Source organism: Corylus avellana, chromosome ca2 (genome assembly GCF_901000735.1).
Source record: "Corylus avellana chromosome ca2, CavTom2PMs-1.0".
Classification (NCBI taxonomy): domain Eukaryota; kingdom Viridiplantae; phylum Streptophyta; class Magnoliopsida; order Fagales; family Betulaceae; genus Corylus; species Corylus avellana.
Window position 1 is genome coordinate 8,738,923 of NC_081542.1, and position 22,769 is coordinate 8,761,691.

At 38.5% G+C, this 22,769-nt stretch overlaps 1 protein-coding gene across 1 annotated transcript in view; it reads left to right on the plus strand.

The window, feature by feature from the left end:
* LOC132168723 (uncharacterized) overlaps positions 1 to 22,769 on the plus strand; it is a gene marked incomplete at its 5' end in the record, with an annotated part of 54,590 nt that overhangs the window by 19,082 nt on the left and 12,739 nt on the right. The window contains 14 exon segments of the mRNA XM_059579749.1: positions 4,544 to 4,639; positions 4,782 to 5,018; positions 5,770 to 5,953; positions 12,165 to 12,276; positions 12,388 to 12,474; positions 12,614 to 12,752; positions 13,061 to 13,157; positions 13,270 to 13,332; positions 13,534 to 13,643; positions 17,257 to 17,361; positions 18,053 to 18,126; positions 19,158 to 19,233; positions 19,891 to 20,127; positions 20,977 to 21,048. Of these exon segments, the coding sequence (XP_059435732.1) occupies positions 4,544 to 4,639; positions 4,782 to 5,018; positions 5,770 to 5,953; positions 12,165 to 12,276; positions 12,388 to 12,474; positions 12,614 to 12,752; positions 13,061 to 13,157; positions 13,270 to 13,332; positions 13,534 to 13,643; positions 17,257 to 17,361; positions 18,053 to 18,126; positions 19,158 to 19,233; positions 19,891 to 20,127; positions 20,977 to 21,048 (1,689 nt within the window).

Genomic DNA, 22,769 nt, shown 5'->3' on the forward strand with positions numbered 1-22,769 from the left:
AGGGAGATAAGAATTCTAAACTTTTCCACTGTGTGGCTAATTTGAACTAATCAAACAACACCTTTGAATCTTTAGATTTTAATTGCTCGATATCTTTCAATATTACAAAAATAGAGCATATTCTGCAGTTTTATAGTTGTCTTTACTTTGAAAAGTTTAGTTGGTGGCCTAAATTATATGGTCTTCCTTTTGATTCTATTGGTGAAAAGGAGGCTATTTGGTTGGAGAAAGCTTTCAAGGATAGCGAAGTTTTCGAGGTAATGAAAGCTCTGAACAGTGATAAGGTCTCAGGCCTTGTAGGTTTATCTTTGGCTTTCTTTTTGACTTGTTGGGAGGTTCTCAAAGAAGATATTATGAATGTTTTTTGACTATCTCCATGCTGGATGTAAGTTTGAAAGAAACCTCCATGCTGGCTTTCAAGGCATCTACACTTGCTTTCATCGGGTGGTTAATAACCTCTGACAAGGTCTTAGCTAGAGTCAGATCAGACGGCTGCAAAGGCAAGCTCAGACTGAAATTCAAAGGACTAGCAGCGTTAATCACCGTCACTGCCTTGGCAATCAGGCTATCGTCCATCTTTGCAAACTTACTATCCTTTAGTTTTCAGGTGTAGATCTTCAGAGATTTATGAATCGATAGTGTTGGGAAGGCCAGCACAGTCAGAACATCAAGACCATCGGCACGATTTGAAGCCAATACCTCCGGCAAGCTAGCATTGGACCCAAGACCTACCAACGAGAACTGTCCCTCCTCCGGAGAATCGTGCTAAACAAAACCGAAACTTGCCAAAGAAGGCCCAAAGTGCTGAACAACGGGTACTGAAGAAAACCCTTCCCGCTGGACATCACCGAAATCTTCAAACGCATTCTAAGCAACCGGTAGCAACACAGTAGCATTAGCCCTTGCCAAAGGAGACCCAAAGAGACAATTGACAGTCCTAGCAGAATCCAGAGTCATCCCTTCACGCTAGATTACGCAAGTTGCGGTCTCCACAACCATGACCACCTCTGGCACCTTCTCCAGTAGAGTAGAGTTCTGATTGGGAATAACAGAAATCATACCTGGAGCCCCCATCAAGGTTGCAGGCTTCTCCTCACGACCCAAACCCCGATTGGGTTTAAGTTTAACTTGAGACTTGGTCTTGGGCCTAAGCTTACACTTAGGAGCCCATGCTTGCCTTTTAACCCGCCCAACACAAATGGGCTTACGTGATGGCCCAATACCTGGAATGGAACCCAACACCACCAAACCTTCCAGAATTCTCCTCAAGGCCCAATCCACCTTAGCTTTTGCCTTTGTTAGAGATCCTTTCCACGCCCGAAGAGTATTCTTTATCTTACCCTTTCCATAGGACCTACCAGCTATCGTTAGAATCATCAACTCGGCAAGTCTTTTTGCGTTGAGCAGAGAGCTCAACAGCTCCATCAACGCACTTCATGCCACCTCGCACAGAAGTCCCCTGTTGGGTGTCAGAAGGATTGCCCAACGGATCTCCAGATCGCACCGGTGAGGCCTCTTCAGTCACTGAGACTTTGGCCTCTTCTCTCAACACCTCCGCATACGATGGCACTCCCATGCCCACGCCAAGTCCAGCCTTCTTCTCAAATTTCTTCCCCACCGGAAAATGAGAACCAAATGACGGAGAACCAATCTTGGCTTTGAAAAAAGTCAACACCTTACTCAACTCCCCAGGAACACGTCTCCTTCCCTGCCCTTTGCCCCTTAGGAAGGAGAATAAGCCCTTTTCGACCTCCCTCTGCATAAACCGCCAGCTCCAAGAACCACCGGTCCCTATTACTACGTCTCCGAACCAATAGAACCTTCAAATCCTCCTGGAAAGATTTAACAAAATCCTTAAGTTCAGGGTTTCGCAGTGCCACCTCCATCATTGAGACCAACCAGTCAATACACTAGGCACCCAACGACATTGAACCGTTCAGCATAGCCCCTCCTCCTTTCCTCCAGATGGGTCACCGACTCCCCTTCCAACACCGAATAGACAAAATTTTTTGCCTCCACGAAGAAGCACCTCTCTATCACCACCTTGCCCGTCGCGCCTCCACTCGCTGATCATATCGTCTTCAAAAAAATTGAGTCTTCTGAAGAAACCTCCATAGGCCAATAGCCTGCAGAGGCCACGTCACACACCGTAACTCTCCGACAAGAATGAGCACCGCTACACTCAGCATTAACACAAAAGAAATGACAAAGAATGCACCAAAATGACGACAACAGACAACAGGGAACAATCAAACCAATTCCCATAAGAAAATATTAATATTTAGTTTTATTTTCACTGAGATATGGAGATGTCCTTACTAGAGAATTAGCTGTATGCACACATCTCTTAGACTAGCCCCCCCTTATTGCCAATGAATGCTTTGATAGTAGAATCATATTAGAGGAACCAGGTGTGCTCTTTAAATTAGACCTAGAGAAGGCTTATGATCATATTAATCGGGGTTTGTTGTTGTATATGTTAAGGAGATGTGGTTTTGGGGGAAAATGGTGAGTGAATAGCTCATTGTATTTCCACAGTGCGCTTCTCTGTTTTGACTAATGATCTCCCTTTGGCTTTTTTAACAATTCTCATGGCCTAAGGCAAGGGGGATCGTGTATCCCCTCTACTTTTTGTTGTTATTATGGAGTTGAGTAGATGGCATTCGCTAAGGTTAGATGGCATTCGCTAAGGTGAATAAGGGACTCTTATCAGGTTTTTCGGTGGGGTTGAGGAATAATGATGAGTTCATATTGTCTCATCTCCTTTTTGCGAATGCCACATTGATCTTTTGTGAGGGAAATTCAGATCACCTTTGTTATATGCTTTGAAGCTTCCCCAGGTTTGAAAATTAACTTGGCGAAATCAGAGTTATTCCTTTTGGCGTTGTGGAGGATGTTGAACGCTTAACTTGTACCTTTGGTTGTGTGATTTCCTCATTGCCTATGAAGTATTTGGGTCTTCTATTGGGGACTCCTTTCAAGGCAAAATCAATCTAGGATGGTATGATTGAAAAGATGGAATGTCATTTGGTTAGTTGGAAGCGGCTTTATAATCACTTTGATTAAAGGTACTCTATCTATTTCTCACTTTTTTTTTTGTCTGTTTTCCCGATCCAAGTTGGTGTTGCTAATCATATAGAGAAATTTCAATGGGATTTCTTGGGGGGCGGGGTTGGTGATCAATTCGAATTCTATCTAGTTAGTTTGCCAAAAATTTGCACCCTGATATCCTCAAGTGGTTTGAGGGTTAGGAATTTGCTTTTTCTTAACTGAGCTCTTTTGGGGAAGTCGTTATGCTGTTATGCCACAAAGAGAGAAGCTCTGTGCGATTGGTTGTGGATGTTATATATAAGAGCCTGCGGCAAAGGTGGTGTTCTAATGAGGTTAGTGGATCTTACAGTGTTGGAGTGTGGAATTATATTAGGAGGGGTTGGAGGGAATTCCCTAGATTTATTTGATTTGAGGTGAGTGATGGTGCTAAGATAAGATTTTGATGCCTGGTTGTGTCAGGGAGTTGTATGCTTCTTGGTGGGTGGGTGGCAAATCTCGTAGTGCTGTTGTGTGGAAGATGGTTCCTCTTTGCCTTATGTGGTGCATCTGGATTGAGAGAAATGCTAGATGTTTTGAGGACCCATCTAAGAACATTGAGGACCTTGTCCACTTTTTCTTGTACACCCTTTTCACTTGGACTGCTAGCTGGCTAGTGCCTTTAGTGATCAGCTTCCCTGACTTTCTTTTTATGTTCTCTTCTTTTTTTTCTTCCTCTTAGTCGTTCTCTTGTATACTCCATGTATACTAGGGTTGCGCCCCTTTGCACTTTTGTTTAATACGTCTTTTTACTTATCAAAAAAAGATTTTGCCATGATATGTGGGGTAGGGATCAATTTTTGGAGGAAACTTTCTTGGAGTTGTTTAGCATATCGCTTCAAGGAGGCTTCAGTGGATGCAGATGATCAGTTCTCTAAAGATTCATAACAGTGGAACATCACCTTTATTAGATCAATGTAAGACTGGGAGATGGGTTCGATCACCTTGTTTTTTAACTTTTATATTCTTTTAGGTTGAGACGGGGTGGCGAAGATGCGATTTGTTGGATTCCTTTCAAAAGGCAGGTTTTTGAGGTTAAATCTTTTTAGAAGGCGCTAATTTCCCTCGATGGCTCTGCCTTTTCTTGGAAGAATATGTCTCTGTCAAAACTGGCATTCTTTGTTTGGATGACAGCTTTAGGGAAGAAAGAAACACATTATAGTGGTGGATTAGTGGTGATGGAACTAAAAGCCATTATGCTCAAATCTCTTTATGTTTGGATGACTGCTTACAATTGTTCTCATTTCTCTAATTTCTTAGAATTTTTTGATATGTGTTCTTCTGTTTCATAATTGGGTATTTCTCTTCTATACTTCAAGTGTACATAGGTTGCTCCTCTTTGTGCTTCTTTATGAGATTGGATTACTTATAAAAATACGTTTTATATGCGTACTAGTTTTTGCTTCAGCTTATAGCATTTTACCAGATAAAGGAGTATGAATATATTTCTCTTCAGGTATCTGAATTTTCACCCTCTACTTCAAGTGCTATGGGCCTTCCTAGGGAGTTTCATGAGCAATGCCGGAGGTCATTAGAGATAGACAATTTGAAGGTTCTTTTCATTTTCTGTTTGCAATCCTCTATTTAGTTTTCCTTCCAGAATGAGCAGTTGTTAATACATGGACTTCTTTTTATGGTTCTCATTTGTTTCTTCTGACATTGGTCATTGTTGTTTTGATGCCATATAATAATAGATGTTCTACTGTTGGGCTCGAGATGCTGCTTTATGTGTCGCAAATAGGATAATTGAATCCAACTCTCTTGTACCCGAGGTTAAAGTTTGTAATGCTGCACTCCGTCTCATGCTTCAGATCCTGAACTGGGATTTTCGATACAACAACAATAGCACGAAAACCAGTATAAATGTTTTCTCTGCTGGAGCTAGGCATGATACTGATTCACTTAAGAGATTTGAGTGTACCTTAGTACAGGTAACGAGCTTTGTGTGTGTGTGATCAGTAGCAGGAAATCTTAAACTTAAGATGCTGATTGGAAGTAGTTATAAGAGATAGAAGAAATTATTTCTTTAAAGTTCTCCTTTAGTGATTAGTTTCTCTGATTTTTTTTTTCATTTCTCTCCCTCTTAGGCGCTCTCTGTTTATACTTCCCGTGTATGTGGGTTGCGCCCCTTTGCGCTTTTTATATCATTATTACTTATCAAAAAAAAAGAGAGAAGAGTGTGGTTGTCATTCTAATAGATAGCATAATAAATTCCTGCTCCCCACTATCCTACATTTGCTTTCCAAAAATAAAAACCAACCTTACCAGTATAATTATAATCTAGTCTACTTCATATTATGTATCTGGGTTGCTTCTTTTGCGCCTTTTAATGATATTTGTTTATTTATAAAAGAAACAATGTAATAATCTAGAAGTAAGATCTCAGCCTTACACCTTAAAAAATAAGCTTTTGTTTTCTCAAAATAAGTGTATTTAGTGTTTGTTTTTTTGAAAACATAGAACACTTTTCAAAAATTTTACCAAACAGTTTTCTTAACTGGACCCTACAGACAATGTTTTTCAAATGTGGACCCACCGAAAACACTTCTCAACTTTCTATTACATTAATAACCTTTTCAAACCAAAACACAAAAAACACTTAACAAACATAGCATAGAATTTTGAACTCTTTACATTTTAGTCATTTACATTCTCTGGGTTCTCTTTTTATGCTGCTTGTAGCCTGGTCCTGCTTGGCGTGACATTTTGATTTCAAGTGGCCATATTGGGTGGCTCCTGAGCTTATATGCAGCACTCCGACATAAGTTTTCCTGTGAAGGTTACTGGCTTGACTGCCCTATTGCGGTCTCTGCTCGAAAGTTGATTGTACAGTTCTGCTCGTTGACAGGAACCATTTTTCTTTCTGGTACGCCTACTCACGTACTTTGTTTATTCATTTTTTAAGAATAGGAGCTTGTCGTTGATGTACTTGTAGTGCCCTTATCCTTTTCTGATTGAATCTGTCAAAAGCTTGCTTTTGTTGACTTAATCACTATGGGTTGTCCATAATAAATTTTGTCAAGAATTATTATAAATGCTAATATTTGTGTCTTGCTGCTCATTTATACGAGTTCATACTAAGGCACACTAATTTTAATAGATTTTAGAAGAATCAACTCATTTATAAACCTTTTCTTTAGTAAAATATTAATTTTTTCTCCTGCTAATGTGCCTCGTGAGGTGCCATGTTAATTGTTAAATCACCTTATTGTTGATGTGGTGAGTTTCGATGGGGTTTAATCTAATACTCCTGATGACAAAGAGGGGTTAAATTTTAAACTTTAATGAGAATTCCAACCCTGCTAAACATGTTAATTATGATGGGAACATTGACATGTGTAAAAGATAGACAGAATTTTCCAGAGAATGAGTGTGTATTTTGTATAAAAATAAAGCCTTGAAAGACGACTCGTAGAAATGGAAGTAGCTTTGGGGATTTAGGGGTTTGGAGGGGTAGGCTGCCTGATGAGATTTAGATTTTGGACACAGAGGAGAGGGCTTCATATTTATCTCAAGACGAATGGTGTGGAAGGAACTCAAGTGATTTGAAAACGTTATTTCAAATGCAGACTTGTTAGTGGCAGAAATTGAGGTTGGCTTGGCTTTCATAGGGTGATAACAACATCAAGTTTTTGCATAAGCTTAGGCGTTCCCATAGAAGAGCGAAGTTTGTTGGGAATGTTCAATCTGATGGTGTTTGTTTTGAAGGAAAGAGGTGAAGGAAGACATAATTTGGTTCCATGGAATCTTTATTCCTTTTTCAGCCATTAGGGAGTAGGGAGTGGCTAGAGGGTCCGTTTGAAGATAAGGTAGTTGTTAGGACTGCAGAGATTAATGGGGATAAGGCCCTATTTCTAGATCTAGTTACCATGGCCTTTTTCCAAACTTGTGTATTGATGGTGGAGGAAGATATCATGTATTCCCTTTTTTTTAAAAAAAAAAAAAAATGTTCCCTGGTTATTGTACACATAAAAAGTGTCTAGATGCTTCTTTTGTTATTCATGTGCCAAAGGAAGTAGAAAATGTTCCTTGGAATCCTGTCAGACCATTTTCCTTTGATATTGGACTGTGGTGTTTCGGATAGGGATTGTAGGTATTTAAGTTTGAAAATATGTGGCTGAAAACATAGGGTTTTGTGGAGCAGGTGAAGACATGGTGGATGTCCTATATTTTTCAAGGATCTCCTTGTTATGTGCTGGTGTGTAAGTTGAAAGCCTTGAAATTGGATTTGAAGAAATGGAATGAGGAGGTTTTTTTGGCAATGTAGGGAAACAAAAGAAGGATCTTTTGGATAGTATCCGGGAGCTGGATATTATTGCAAAGGGAAGACCTTTAACTGAGGGAGGAAGATATTTCCAAGGACTTGAAGAGATTTATTCTTCTTCAAGAGCTATGTTGTTGAGAAAGGGGATAAAAACACCAAATCTTTCTGCCGAGTGGCAAATTCACATCAAAGAAATGACTTTTTTTTTTTTGATAAGTAATGATGATATAAAAAGCGCAAAGGGGCGCAACCCATATATACGGGAAGTATAAACAGAGAGCGCCTATGAGAGAGAGAAATGAAAAAGAAAATAAGAGAAACTAATCACTAAAAGAGCTAGCCAAGCGGCCGTCCAAGAGTAAAGAGTAAAGAAGAAAAAATGAGTCAATTCCTCTATGGTCCTAGTGGAATTTTCAAAACATCTAGTTATTAACAGGACTATAGTCATCAAAGAAATAACTCTCTGGTTTCTATAGTTATTAACAGGTCTATGTCTTCCGATTCTACAAAAATAAGGGAACATATGGTGCAATTCTATAATCGGTTGTATTTTGAACTGTTTAGTTGGTGACCGAAATTGGATGACCTTCTATTCCTATCCATTGATGCATATGAGAGAAATTGGTTGGAAAGAGATTTTGAGGAGCATGAAGTGTGTGGGAGGTGGTGAGGGATTTGCATTAATACTCTTTCATAGTCGTGGGAAGTTTTAAAGAGTATTAATGCAACTTTTATGTCTCTTATCCCAAAGAAGGCCAATGATGTGGACATTAAGGATTTTCTTTTTATTAGTTCAATGAGTGGTGTTTATAAAATTATTTCTAAGGTCCTAGCGAATAGGCTAAAATTGGTTTTTGGGAAAGATTATTTCAAGGTCTCAAAATGTGTTCATCAAAGCTAGACAAATTCTGGATTCAGTTTGATTAGATATGGGGAACCTGGAGTGTTGTGTAAGTTGGACTTGGAGAAAGCTTATGATCATGTTAATTTGGAGTTTTTGATATATTTGTTGAAGAGATGTGGCTTTGGAGGAATGGAGAAATTGATAGCACATTGTATTTCTGTGGTGCAATTTCCCGTCTTGATTTTTTAGTAGTTCTTGTGGATTGAGATAGAGGGATCCACTATCGCCGTTATCGTTTGTGGTTGTTTTGGAGGCGCTGGGTAAGATTATGTCTGCTACAGTGAATATGGGACTCTTACTAGGATTTTTAGTGGGGTCGAGGAATAAGGAAGAGCTATTAGTGTCTCATTTCTTGTTTATAGATACGTTCTTGTGGATTGAGATAGAGGGATCCACTATTGCTGTTATCGTTTGTGGTTGTTTTGGAGGCGTTGGGTAAGATAATGTCGACTACAGTGAATATGGGACTCTTATTAGGATTTTCAGTGGGGTTGAGGAATAAGGAAGAGCTATTAGTGTCTCATTTATTGTTTATAGATACTCGCATTTTTTTGTGAGGCAACTTGTGAAAAACTCTGTCATCCGCGATGTCTATTCTTATGTTTTGAAGCTATTTCGAGGTTGAAGATTAGTTTGGCAAAATCAGAGCTACTTCCTGTTGCCAATGTGGATGATGTTGAAAGTTTGGCTCATATTGTTGGTTGTAGAGTAACTTTGGGTCTGCCATTGGGAGCTTCTTACAATGCTACATCTATTTGGTAATGGCATTATTGAAACTGGAACATCATTTAGCTGGTTGGAAGAGGTTTTATTTATCTAGGGGAGGTAGATTGACTTTGATAAAAAGCACTCTTTTCAATTGCCTACTTGTTATTTGTCTCTTTTTCCGATTACAGTGGGCATGGTTAATTGGCTTGAAAAACTTCAAAGGGATTTTTTATGGGGTGGAATTGGTGGTGAGTTTATGTTCCATTTATTGAATTAGTCGAGAATTTGTACTCCGATGAAATCAAGTGGTTTGGGGGTTAGAAACCTGATTCATGGCGTTAGCTATGGAGATGGAGGCATTAGCTACGGAGAATTTGTAGAGATCGGTGGTGGAAAATAAATATGATAACTTAAGGAGAGATTGGTCTTCTAAGGAGGTAGTGGGGCCATTCAAGGTGGGAGTGTAAAAATATATAAAGAGAGGGTGGGGAGTTTTTTTCAAAATTTGTTGGATATGAGGTGGGATATAGATCAAAGGTCAAGTTTTGGTATGATGTGTAGTATAGGGAACAGCCCCTAAAGATATCTTATCCTGAATTGTTTAGTACTGCAAGTTGTAAAGAAGCATGGGTGTGGATCATATGCAGTTTCGAAATGGAAATCTTCAATGGGATATATTTTTTACTAGATCCCTACATGATTGGGAGGTGGATTTGGTCTCTTCTTTCTTTGAGACATTGTATTCTTTAAGAGTACGGCAATGAGGTGCTGATAGAATGTTGGATCCCATCCAAAAGGAGTAAGTTTTAAGTGTGGTCATATTATCATTGTCATCCATACCTATCCATTCACCTTTTCCTTGGAAGAGTATTTGGAGAGTTAAAGCTCTTTTGAGAGTGGCGTTATTTGTGTGGAAGGCAGGCCTTAGGGAAAATATTGACTCTGGATAATCCGAGGAAGAGACACGTCATAATGGTGGATTGGTGTCATATGTGCAAAAGGAGTGAGGAGTCCATTGATCACCTTCTTCTTCATTGTGAAGTAGTAGGAGAATTATGTTGTTCGCTTTTCAATCGTTTGGTGTTATTTGAGTTATGCCTAGAAGGGTGAGAGAGTTGTTACTGAGTTGGGGAGGTCAAGTGGGACATCGTAACATTTCAGAAGTTTGGAGGTTGGCTCCTTTGTATTTAATGTGGTGTATTTGGAGAGACTGCGGTCTCTCCAATTCCCTTTACACATGGATAGCAACTCATAATAGTTTGTTTTGTTTTTTAATCTTTTGGACTTGTGTTCTTCTTTTTCTCCGTTTGGGTTTCTCTTGGTATACTTCCTTTGTATTAAGGTTGCGCTCTCTGCGCTTGTCTAATGAGATTGAATTACTTTTCAAAAAAAAAAAAGAGAGAATATTTGCTTGTTAGTTTAGGGGGTAGTGTTTCTGAACTTTTGGCTATGGCATTTGCATTTCAACAGTTGATTCTCGATTTTACTCATCATTAGTCCTGGCTTCTTCTAAGTTCCAGAGGTTTGAGGCTACAGATGAATCATCACCGCTTCTCTTCATTTAGACTATGCAGATCCCTAGTAGGATAATAACAAGATACTTGAGGGTGGGCACCTTGTTGGTTTTCAGTTGTGGGTGGGGATGGTGGAGTGATGGAGATCCCTACTAGTTTGTAGATGATACCATGTTCTTATATGAACCTGACTGATCGTTGTATATGGGCAAGCAGAATAAGGCACCATGATATTCTATCCAATTGATAAGCCCACACAGTTTTGCAACAGACAACTAAAATAAAGCCCCCAAAACAGTCTTCAGAATACTCAAAACGCACTCCCAAGACACTATAATTTACACTTAGAATATCTAAAAGTTAATTGAAAGAAATCCAGAAAAATTGGAACTCCAAAATGGTACAACTTTTTAGAAGTCTAACTGGATCAAAACAACTCTATGATGCCTTCAAAAGTAGCCAAAAATGTTGCTAACAGAGCGGAAGTTGCATTAAAGCTGTGCCAAGGTTCTTCCCATGCACGGTGAAGCCTAAGCTTTGAGGGCATCTATGGTTGTGGCAGGAAAAAGAAGTATGGAAACGCTGAGATATCCATAAATTCCTCTTCGCTCTCAAACTTCAAGGCTCCCTCTCGATGCAGTACCCGAAACAGTCCATCTTTTTCAAAGAAATCCGACAGCTTGGTCTGCGTGACGATGATGACATTTGCCAATGTGCCATTGTTTCTTTACTAGGATCGCCATTTATTGCTAATGCCTGCATCCCATTATTTCTAAAATATGCCCTCATGGCACACCCAGAATGTTGGGCCATAAATTGCAGTGGAGAAGAATTAAATCTTCCAAAGCATGCGCTTACGTAATAATATGAACTAATTTTGCTACAATTGATCATGGTTGCAATGCCACCTCCACCCCTCAGTCATCTAGCAGATTTTTCGTCTGCTTGAAGGACACCATCTCAGGCCTCCTTCTGAGTTCTATGCCTGCTAGCGCAAAGATACTGCCCAGCCACTACTTAAGGGTATCTCTACTCTCCCAACTTAGCAAATGAGCATATTTGGTCTATGAACTGGGGATGAGGGAAAGGAGAGAGAAGAGAAGGGACGCATCTAAAAAAGATGCTAAGTCAGATAGCAAGTTGTGTTTCCAGTGGTGGATGGGTGAGTAACATGTAAGAACCTGTCCTTGGGAGGGAACAATAGCTGGAAATAGTTGCTAATAGTCTGTAGAAGGATGATCAAAAAGAATAATTGGCAGGAATTGAATAACAGTACTTTCGATGTTGTTGAACTTCTGGGGATGACCTTAATTGGAAGGCTATGAGGCAGAATCCTACTTTTTTAGATTTTCTATAGCTTTTTCATTTTTAGATTGTCAGTTCCAGGTGGATGCTTTGTTGTCTTTCCTATGAATTGAGGTTGCATGATCATCAAATAGGCCGAGGGCAACATTCAATTTATGATTAGAGTATTTGCTGGAATCTCTGTTACTTATCAAAAAAAAAAAATTTGCTGGAATCTCTTTTATGTGGATATAGTTTTAAGGTTAATTGACTAATTCTCTGATATCGCTGAAGTTTATGTATCACTGATAAAAGATCTGTTTTTGTTTAAAATTTTCATTGAATAGATATTCGTGATTGTGTAAAATATATGTTTTAGTGATTAAGCTGTTTATTGTTGTAGATAATGGGCAAATGCACAAACATCATTTGCTGCAGCTGCTCTCTGGGATACTAGACTGGATAGACCCCCCTGATGTTGTTTCAAAATTGATTGAATGTGGAAAGAGTGAAAGGTCATATCTTTGTAAATCAACCTTTTTTTCATCCATATAAATCTGTATAAGTGCATCCTAGCAAACTGTCATGTTAATTCTTTTGCTTTTTTGTTTTTTTGTTTTTCTCAGTGAGATGCTTGATGGTTGCCGTGCACTGTTATCTATTGCAAATGTAACAACTCCCTTTGTGTTTGATCAGCTCTTGAAATCGATAAGGTTAGTAACAGAGTAGAAGATTTTTGCAATTCATAGTTTTTTATGTATCATTCTTTTAGAGGCTATTCATATGGTGGGGCTTGCATCTTTGACAGATATATTATATATTCTTGGCTAAACTTTTTGCCTTGATGTTCAGGCCCTTTGGCACTGTTACATTGTTATCCAGCTTGATGTGTGAGGTTGTTAAAGTCCTTACGATTACAAATACTGAAGAGGAGACATGGAGCTCTGTGGCACGTGATATCTTATTAGATACCTGGACTGCCCTTCTTGTGGTATATGCCTTTAATGCACTATAATAAGCATATATTTCTCTTTTAGCATATTTTATCTTGTTACCATTTGTGAGAAACAAGGCCAATGTTTTTGTATTTATTAGTTCATCAATAACTACCAGTTTTGAAAGATTATGAGAGTGACCTTATGCCAGAATTGTTCAGTGCTCATTCTAGGTTACTAGCATTGTTGTCATTGATGATATTTTTCAGTTTGTTTATGATAGTGGAATCATTGTGGTGTGTGCCTATTTCTAGCTATTTGGCATTGGTCATAGAACTAAAGTTTTTCTACAATTCTTCTTCAGCCATTGGATAGTACTGGTGGGAATGCAATGCTTCCTCCTGAAGGGATAAGTGCTGCAGGCAATCTCTTTACCTTGATTGTAGAGTCTGAGCTAAAAGGTAATTCTAACGTATTACATGCTTGTTGCTACATCGTTGCTTTCCTACTTAGCAATCAATTTCTCTGGTGGTTTTATCTGGTCATAACTGTGAATGTTATTGTGTGATATAGCGGCAGCTTCTTCAGCATTGACTGATGATGTTGACTCTGACTACCTTCACGCTTCAGTCTCTGGTATTGGAAAAAGATATCGAAACTTGCATATACTAGGCTTCTTTAGTTGTCTTTTTTTACTCAACTTTTTATGACACTACTAATTCTCAATCAGTGTTCGTGATGCCCCATGATAATGACTGTTGTTCTTTTCTATTTGTTATCATCATCTTAATGTTGGGTTTAATTTCACTTTAAATTATGGTCATGTGGTTCTTGCAGCCATGGATGAAAGGTTAAGCTCCTATGCTCTTATTGCGAGAGCAGCAATTGATGTCACGATTCCTTTGCTCATGAAGCTATTTTCTGAACGCTTTTCACGGCTTAATCAGGTGGTTTTAATCTTCATTTTGGAAGACATTTTCATTGTAAGCAAATGTATGATGCTAACTGATTATCCCAATTGAAATTGCCAGGGGTTCTTATTTCCTAGAATTGGTCATGTGGTCTGACAGATTATGATTTGCATTAGTTGTTGCCTATCTTAGCGTGCATTGTGCTTCAATGATTAGGTTTTGTAATAGAAAACAATGTGTTAAGAAAAATTTAGGAAATTGAGCAAAGGTTCAGATCCTCATTTCTGTTGCAGTTTGCGGAGTTGTGTGAAAAATCTTGTTATCTAGAGCTCTGTTCCTGATAGTTTTTTCATTCTTAATTTCCTGCCAAGATATTGAGTTTCTTATGTAAATAGTTTTTTATTTGATGGGACCATATATTTTAGATGGAGAAAAAATTGATGAAAGTGTTGCAACATTTGGAGATCTACCATGATCTAGGTAAATTTGAAAAGAGTCTTAATGCAACGTTTATCTCTCTTATTCCGAAGACCCATGGTGCTACTGATCTGAAGGATTTTTGTCAAATTAGCCTTGTGGGGGGGACCTACAAGATTATTGAGGAGAGTTATGGATCGGGTCATTTCCAATCCACAGAATACTTTTGTCAAAGGCAGACATATCTTGGATTCGGTCCTTATTGCCAATGAATGCCTGGACAACCCCAATCAGATCTGGGGATCCCGGTCTCTTGTGTAAATTGGATATGGAAAAGGCTTATGATCATATGAACTGGAAGTTTTTACTCTACTTGTTGAGAAGGTGTGGTTTTGCTGAAAAATGGTGTTTATGGATTGAGCATTATATTTCGTCTGTGCGGTTCTCGGTTTTGATCAATGGTTCTTCATCCGGCTGCTTCGAGAGCTCGCGTGGGGTGAGACAAGGTGATCCTTTTTCGCCTTTTTTCGTCCTCATGGTCATGGAGGCGTTCAACAGGATGATTGATGCTTCTATCAATAGGGGGTTCATCAATGGTTTCTATGTACTAGCTAGAGAGCCTGATAGGGTAATGGTTTCTCACCTTCTTTTTGCTGATGATACGCTGGTTTTTTGTGGGGCTGTTCCTGATCAAATTAGATTTATTAAAGCCCTTTTTATTGGCTTCGAGGCTGTCTCTGAGTTAAAAGTAAATCGGGCCAAATCTGTGTTGGTCCCTGTAGGAGATTCGGATGAGGTGGGTGATTTGGCTAGTATTCTGGGATGTGGCACTAGTTCGTTGCCTTTGAAGTATTTGGGTCTTCCACTAGGGGCCTCGTTCAAGCTTTTGGCTATATGGGAGGACATGTTGGAGAAGATTGCCAGAAGGTTGGCCCCTTGGAAACGTATGTATTTGTCCAAGGGGGCTAGGCTCACCTTCATCAAGAGTACCTTATCCAATTTCCCTACCTATTTTTTGTCTCTTTTTCCTATCCCTGCTACTGTGGCGAGTCGTATTGAGAAGCTCGAACGGGACTTTTTATGGGGTGGGCTCAATGACGAGTTTAAGTTCCACTTGGTCAGCTGGCACGAGGTTTGCTCTTCGATTTCTGAGGGTGGTTTAGGGATTCAGAGTTTGCATTTATTTAATCAAGCTCTTTTGGGGAAATGGTTGTGGAGATTTGCTCATGAGGAAGAGGCTTGGTGGAGAAGAATCTTGGTGGCGAAGTTTGGGGTGTTTTGGGGTGGTTGGCGTTCTAAGGTCCCTCGTGGATCGCATGGGGTGGGGTTATGGAAATACATTTGTAGGGGCTGGAGGTCGTTTTAAAGGTACTTTAGATTTGATCCTGGATCGGGGTCGAAAGTCAAATTTTGGGAGGATACTTGGTGTGGCGAGTTGTCTCTCAAGGAGGCTTTTCCCGTTCTCTTCAATATAGCTAGTAATAAGGATGCTTCCATTGCGGATATTGGGGAGTGTTTAAATGGCAGGGTTCTTTGGAATGTTACCTTTACCCGTAGAATTCAAGATTGGCAGGAGACGGTCTTAGCCTCTCTTTTCTCGCTCCTGTATTCGCTCTCGATGCGTGGGGAAGGGGAGGATCGGATGTGGTGGATTCCTTCAAGAAATAGGAAGTTTGATGTTCGCTTTTTTTATAGGAAGCTTGCTCTTAAAGAGCCCAACCACTTCCCTTAGAAAAGTATTTGGCGTACCAAGGCTCCCTCGAGAGTGGCGTTTTTTGCTTGGTTGGCCGCCCTTGGGAAATCTCTTACTTTGGATAATATTCGGAAGAGAGGTATTGTTGTGATTAATTGATGTTGCATGTGCGAAGTGGAAGGGGAGTCTTTGGATCATCTCTTTCTTCATTGTGGGGTTGCGCGCACTTTGTGGGATGTGATCTTCTCTCGGTTCAACATGTGTTGGGTTATGCCTAGAAGCGTCAAGGAGATGTTTGCGAGCTGGTGGTTGGGCGGTAAATCCCGCAGTGTAGTGGTGTGGAAGATGGTTCCCCTTTGTCTTTTATGGTGTCTTTGGAAGGAAAGGAATGCTAGATGCTTCGAGGATTTGTCGAGAAACCTTGAGGACCTTGTTCATTTCTTTTTGTACACTCTTTTCACTTGGACGGCAGGCTGGCTTGCTCCCTTAGAGATCAATTTCCCTGATTTTCTTTTTATGTTCTCTTCTTCTTTCTCCTCCTCTTAGTCGCTCTCTTGTATATTTCCTGTGTACTTGGGCTGCGCCCCTCTGAGCTCTTCTAATGCATTATTACTTATCAAAAACATTTGGAGATCTACCATTGGTTAATATCATCTTAATTTTAATAAGAATAGTGTTATCTTGCTCATAGAGGAAGGAAATTGTTGGTGTGCCTAAGCTGGAGTGGACTTGTGTAATGGAAGACTGATATTTTAGAAGTACTAAAAATGTACCAAACGTAGAATTGCTTTTCTGGTTGCATGGTTGGAACCACCTTTTCTTTACATAGATTTCCTCTATGGTGATTAGTTGAAATGTTGGATCAATTCGATGCCTTATCAGTCAAATTCACACCTCAGTGATCTAATTGCCACCGCTTTGCATTGCTTATATATAGCTGCGCCCCTCTGATTTTCCCTGATTTTCTTTTTATGCTCTCTTCTTCTTTCTCCTCCTCTTAGTCGCTCTCTTGTATACTTCCTGTGTACTTGGGCTGCGCCCCTCTGAGCTCTTCTAATGCATTATTACTTATCAAAAACATTTGGAGATCTACCATTGGTTAATATCATCTTAATTTTAATAATAATAGTGTTATCTTGCTCATAGAGGAAGGAAATTGTTGGTGTGCCTAAGCTGGAGTGGACTTGTGTAATGGAAGACTGATATTTTAGAAGTACTAAAAATGTACCAAACGGAGAATTGCTTTTCTGGTTGCATGGTTGGAACCACCTTTTCTTTACATAGATTTCCTCTATGGTGATTAGTTGAAATGTTGGATCAATTTGATGCCTTATCAGTCAAATTCACACCTCAGTGATCTAATTGCCACCGCTTTGCATTGCTTATATATAGCTGCTTTATGATGACTTCCCTTTTTTTTTTTGGTAACAATCTATCATATGTTCCATTTAACCTTCTTCAAGATGCTTATATAATTTATTGAAGGTATTCATCCATAGACCATTTACTCATGTCTCAGATTATTCACTTTGTTTGTAGGGCAGGGGCGTTATTGATCCAACTGAAACTTTGGAGGAAGTTTATTCACTTTTACTGATTGCTGGGCATGTACTTGCAGATGAAGGGGAGGGAGAAACACCCATTGTAAGTAATTTAATCATTCTGTTTCTGAACTTTTCTATTGCTAGTAAGCTGATACCAAATTTTCTGATTACTTTGTCCGTTCACGTAAGTTTGTGGTGGCAGTGCTTGCTTATATGTATCAAGGAAAATTTGCAATTTTGTATCTGTACTTCATTTTTTTATCTCTATGATATTCAATGTTAACCGAGAATGTTTTGCATATATATGATAAAATACTTGTTTATTAGTCAGATATTATATGCTTTAACGTGCTGAAACATCCTGGCTGCTCCATTTGCAGGTGGGAGTTTATGTACTGCCATTAACAAATAATTGGAAATTCAATGCTGTAGTTTCATGTGTTTAAGAGTTTTCCCCCTTCATATTATTGATTTTATATACCTTGATTGTTTAGGGAACTTTTATGTCTAGAACATGTTACAGCTGTGCTTATTGGAAAATTATCTACTCAGTAAAGAGAAAAATTATATTTTAGCATCTTTCTTTCTTCATATTTTACTTATACGTTGTTTACATAGCTAGTATTTGTGTTGCCAGTGTCATTGCCTTTTCTCTTTTCAAATGTCAACATAATAGTTCATGTCTTAATTCACTTATTCTTTCTATAATGGGCTCTGTGGCATTTTTTGCATCTAAGACCAGCCAATCCTGTGACTGCAAATTCTAATTATGGTTATGCTATGTAATTCAGGTTCCATATGCTATACAAACCTACTTCGCAGACAACATAGAAGCCGACAAACATCCTGTTATTGCACTTTCTAGGCAAGTTTTTTGTTTTCTCTTTATCACCACTAAACAGCAGATTTGTTTATTCTGACCCGTTGTGAAATTCATTGTCAGCATTGCAAAATTGAAACAAATAGCTGCACAACATCTTATTTATGTTAACACGCAATCAGAAGAAAAAATATTTGAAATCAAACTGCATTCAAGATAACAAACAAGAGAAAACAAAATAATCAGCTTGCTGATGCCTCAAATCATGATTTATAATATGCATGACTACTCTTGTACCTGAAGGAGATAGCATTTCTTGTAGATCAAGTTACTGTGAAGTTTGAGTAGTGACTTTATTTGGAAGTGAATATTGATTATCTAAATTTCAAAATTTAGTAAATTCAGCTTATGTTTTATTGGTGTTATCTTGACATGGACCTTGGTATCATCATATTGTTATACATATTATGTGCCCAATGGTGCAACTTTTGAAACCAAGTGTGGGGCCTGTTTTGCATGTAATTGTGAAAAACACTTATGGTTGGTGCATAAGTGTAAGTTATGTTGAAGCTACTATGAATTGGTCCTTTATTAAACTAAATTATATATTAACAATGAACCACAGAAAATTGTTCTTCATGTCAAAAATATAGATAATTAGTTGGGGCCGGCATCGGGTGATGACCCTTTTCTTAGCCTATCTCCTTGAGCATTGAAGAAATCCTCAATTAGTTTTCCCAATGGGAGAGAGGCATCATAAGACATCTCTCGGCAAGTTTCAATAGGCAAGATTAAATTGTGGGTATATTTGATTTTTGACTAGTATTTGACATTTAACGATCAGGACAGGAGTCCTTTTGGAGGTATATATGTTATAATGTGATAAACGGGTCTGTTGTGAAGCTATTATTACATAACTGACGTTGTGCCACTTCATAGTGCCTTCACCATTCTCCCCAAGAAAAATCAAGTGCACCATTATTCGCTGATTTTTAGTGGAAACTAAGAAATTTATTATTTTCTAAATTTTAGGCTTATTATTATCTCTTCTCCTTTTGCTCTATCATTTGATGCAGCTCAATTATAGGGTTTGCTGAGCAGAGTTTAGATCCTGAATTGAGAGCATCAGTTTTCAGTCCTCGACTCATGGAGGTAGCAAATTGATTTCATTTCCTTTTTGCCCCACATTCGCTTGATCCTGTTCAATTTTCACCTTTTAGCATGTGATCAACTACGGGTATCAAATCCCACTCAGATGGCTTTCTTCACAAGTATAGCTTGCAATAAAAGAACACAAACCTTAATAACATATGAATTTGTGATATTTTATTGAGAAGTTTAATATATTAGCAAGGTACAGTGTTCCACTCTCTTCTCCATAACATGTTTTTTAGTAAATATTTTTTTAAGTAAATCATTCTCATTAAAAACACACAAAATATTTCCAGCAAAAATTGTTTGTTCTTGATATCATGCTTGGTTGACATCAAGCATGACATCATGCACAAAATACTACGACTTGTCATTGATGTCATGCTTGGTTGACATAAATTATGTTTTATGTGTGCACTCCCTCATGTGCCCTTTGTATTTCAGAAAGTAAAGATCAACTTCTGTGGAATACTAATGAGTAGAGATCCTGGATTCCTTTTATTATCTCTAAAGTTTTTGTTCACTATTCCCGTGCAAAGCACCCTCGTAGTGGAATAATGGGATGTTTCAAGTGTGATCTTCCATTTTGAATTTTTCCAGCTGTTTCTGGCCTTGCCATTGGCTCAATGCAGTTAATTGAGCTAATTATTTGTGCAGGCTGTTGTATGGTTCCTTGCTAGATGGTCCCTTACTTATCTTATGCATCCTAAAGAAATTAGAGAGGGTAACTGTGATTCGGGGCATGGTCAGGCTCATCAGCTTCAGTCGCTGCAGTCAAGAGAAGTTTTACTTAGTTTTTTTGGAGAACATAATCAAGGAAAACTTGTGCTTGACATTGTTGTTCGTGTATCGATCACAACACTGATGTCATATCCTGGGGAGAAGGATTTGCAGGTATGAGTTACAGAAGCATTTTACTTTGACATTCACTTACGATTTACTTTTGTTAAACATTCGCTCCTTTCTTCTGATCCCCAAGTGCATTCTTATTTACTGTCTTACACAATACTTATTTTGAACCTGCTCTTATCACATTCTAATGTTTTTAATAATTTTTACTGGATTTCGTTCAAATTCTTTCAATAGTTTGCTTTTGGTATTGATTTTTCTTTTTTAGTCACTTTGGTAGGAAAACACTAATTATAATTGTGTGCATTTTTTCTCTCTTTTGCAGTTTTTAAATGTTAAATTATGGGTATAAGTTTTATCTGAGTTTTGTTTGTTTGAAAATGTAATTTTGCAAACACCTATGTTAGTTTGAAAGTGTATCATCATTTACTGTAGCATCTGTTTAAAATCCTAAATAGCACTTCCTCCCATAAGCATGGGGTGGTGGGTGAGGTTGTGGATTCACAAGCCACTAGGTGCTTGTGTAATTTACAATCATAAAACCAGATATAATTTGACTATGCATTATACTCCTGAATAAATAGGAAAACCTAACCATCAGTAGAAGTTTTATTGAATATAACTCTTGCTAATGGCATCAGTTAGATATTCAATATAACTTACGGAAAATATTTTCACTAACTTGGTTTATGGAGTTAACATACTCGAAAGAACTTACCTCTTTGAGTTCCTTGTTCCTAGAGGTGGGAAAATGTCTTGAACCTTTCTTACATCATGTTTTTTGAATGATTAAAACGGTGGACTTAATTTGTAAAATCTAATTTCATGCCTTCTATTTCTTGTTGGATAAATAAGATATTGCCGGTGCCAATATTTTTTGTTTTTGTTTGGCAGGTGCTCACTTGTTACCGGCTACTTCATGCACTTGTTCAGCAAAAACATATATGTGTTCACCTTTTTCCTCTTGTAAGTCACATAATCTGCACATATTTTTGAGATATAAAAAACTTACGTCATGTGTCATCACATTCTGGGTGTCCTTACCACAAAGATTCCTATCTTCTCTCTTTTTCCTTGTTTGTAATTACTACCTTATTGAATAAGTGATCCCCGATCTACTTTTGCTAATTTGGTCCCTAGCCTGGTGAAAAAAGGATGTTGCATCCAGTTGATACCCTCTATAAGTGTCACAACCCAAGGAATTCGCTAGTTACATCAACTCTAAAACTGCAAAAGGATTCGTCAAAGTTACAAGTGGAACTCCCCGAAGTCACTTGTAAAATCCAGTTTTATCTAGTAAGAGACTAATGTGGAATTTGACACCCAAGTAACATCATCAAAATCCACTCACTCAATGTGGGTATGAATTTTTCATGGTGTCACAATTTCTCCCACTCAAATCTCTGACGTTTTGGTGCAATGTCCTAATGTTGCATGGTGTTACTAGATTACTTTGATACCATTTGTCATGGCCTAGGGAAATAGTTAACTACATTTGCGCTATTACCTCAAAATGACGAGTCAAAATTACAATTAAAGTTCTTAAAGTCACTAAGTCTTACCTAGTAAGAAACCAATATGGGACTTATCACTCATATAACACCATCACAATGCACCCACCGAATGTGGAATTTTACTTTTCGGTGTGAAATTTAACTTTTTGGGGTGTTACATTGAGACCTTGTCAAACTAATGAACCCAACATAGCACAAAAAAATTTATGTAGCAGATTCTAAGATTTGGCATAAGGCATTGTTGTCTTATGTAGTTGAACGAAGAATTTTGATTGAACTTTGTCTTGGTTGTAAAGAAAGATGAAAGTTAAGTAGGAAGAATTTGGTCATTATTTCTTGATGATACAATAATACATCTACACACGCTTATATAGAGAAGTAATACACACTGGTATGGAATTACAATAAATGAAAAATATATGGAAACAAAATCAAATCGGGAAATTATATCATAATCAGATCAGACACATATCTTCGACACACCCCTCAAGTTGAGGCAAAAATGTCTCACATGCCCAGCTTGCACAAGGATGAATGAAGAACATTACTGGACACGCCCTTTGTCAAAATATCCGCAATTTGCTCCCGTCTTCACATAAGGTGTACAAATCAACCGTGCACACAACTTTTTTTTTTGATAAGTAATGTGATATAAAACAAAAGCGCAAAGGGGCGCAACCCATTTACACGGGGAGTATAAAAGAGAGCGCCTAAGAGGGAGAGAAATGAAAAAGAAAATCAGAAAAACTAATCTCTAACGGAGCTAGCCAAGCGGCCATCCAAGAGTAAAGAGTAGAGAAGAAAAAATGGGTCAATTCCTCTATAGTCCTAGTGGAATTATCAAAACATCTAGCATTTCTTTCAATCCATATACACCACATAAGACACAGAGGGATCATCTTCCACACAACTGCACTTCGGGATCGTCCTCCCGACCACCAACTATCGAACAAGTCCCTCACCCTGCAAGGCATGACCCAATGCAAACCAAACCGAATAAAAATCGACTGCCAAAGAACGCTCGCAAGCTCACAATGGAGAAGAAGATGATCAACTGTCTCTCCGGCCTTCTTGCACATACAACACCACTCCATGACCACTATGTTCCTCTTACGCAAAGTATCATGAGTCAAGATTTTGCCTAGAGCCGCTGTCCACCCAAAAAAAGCCACT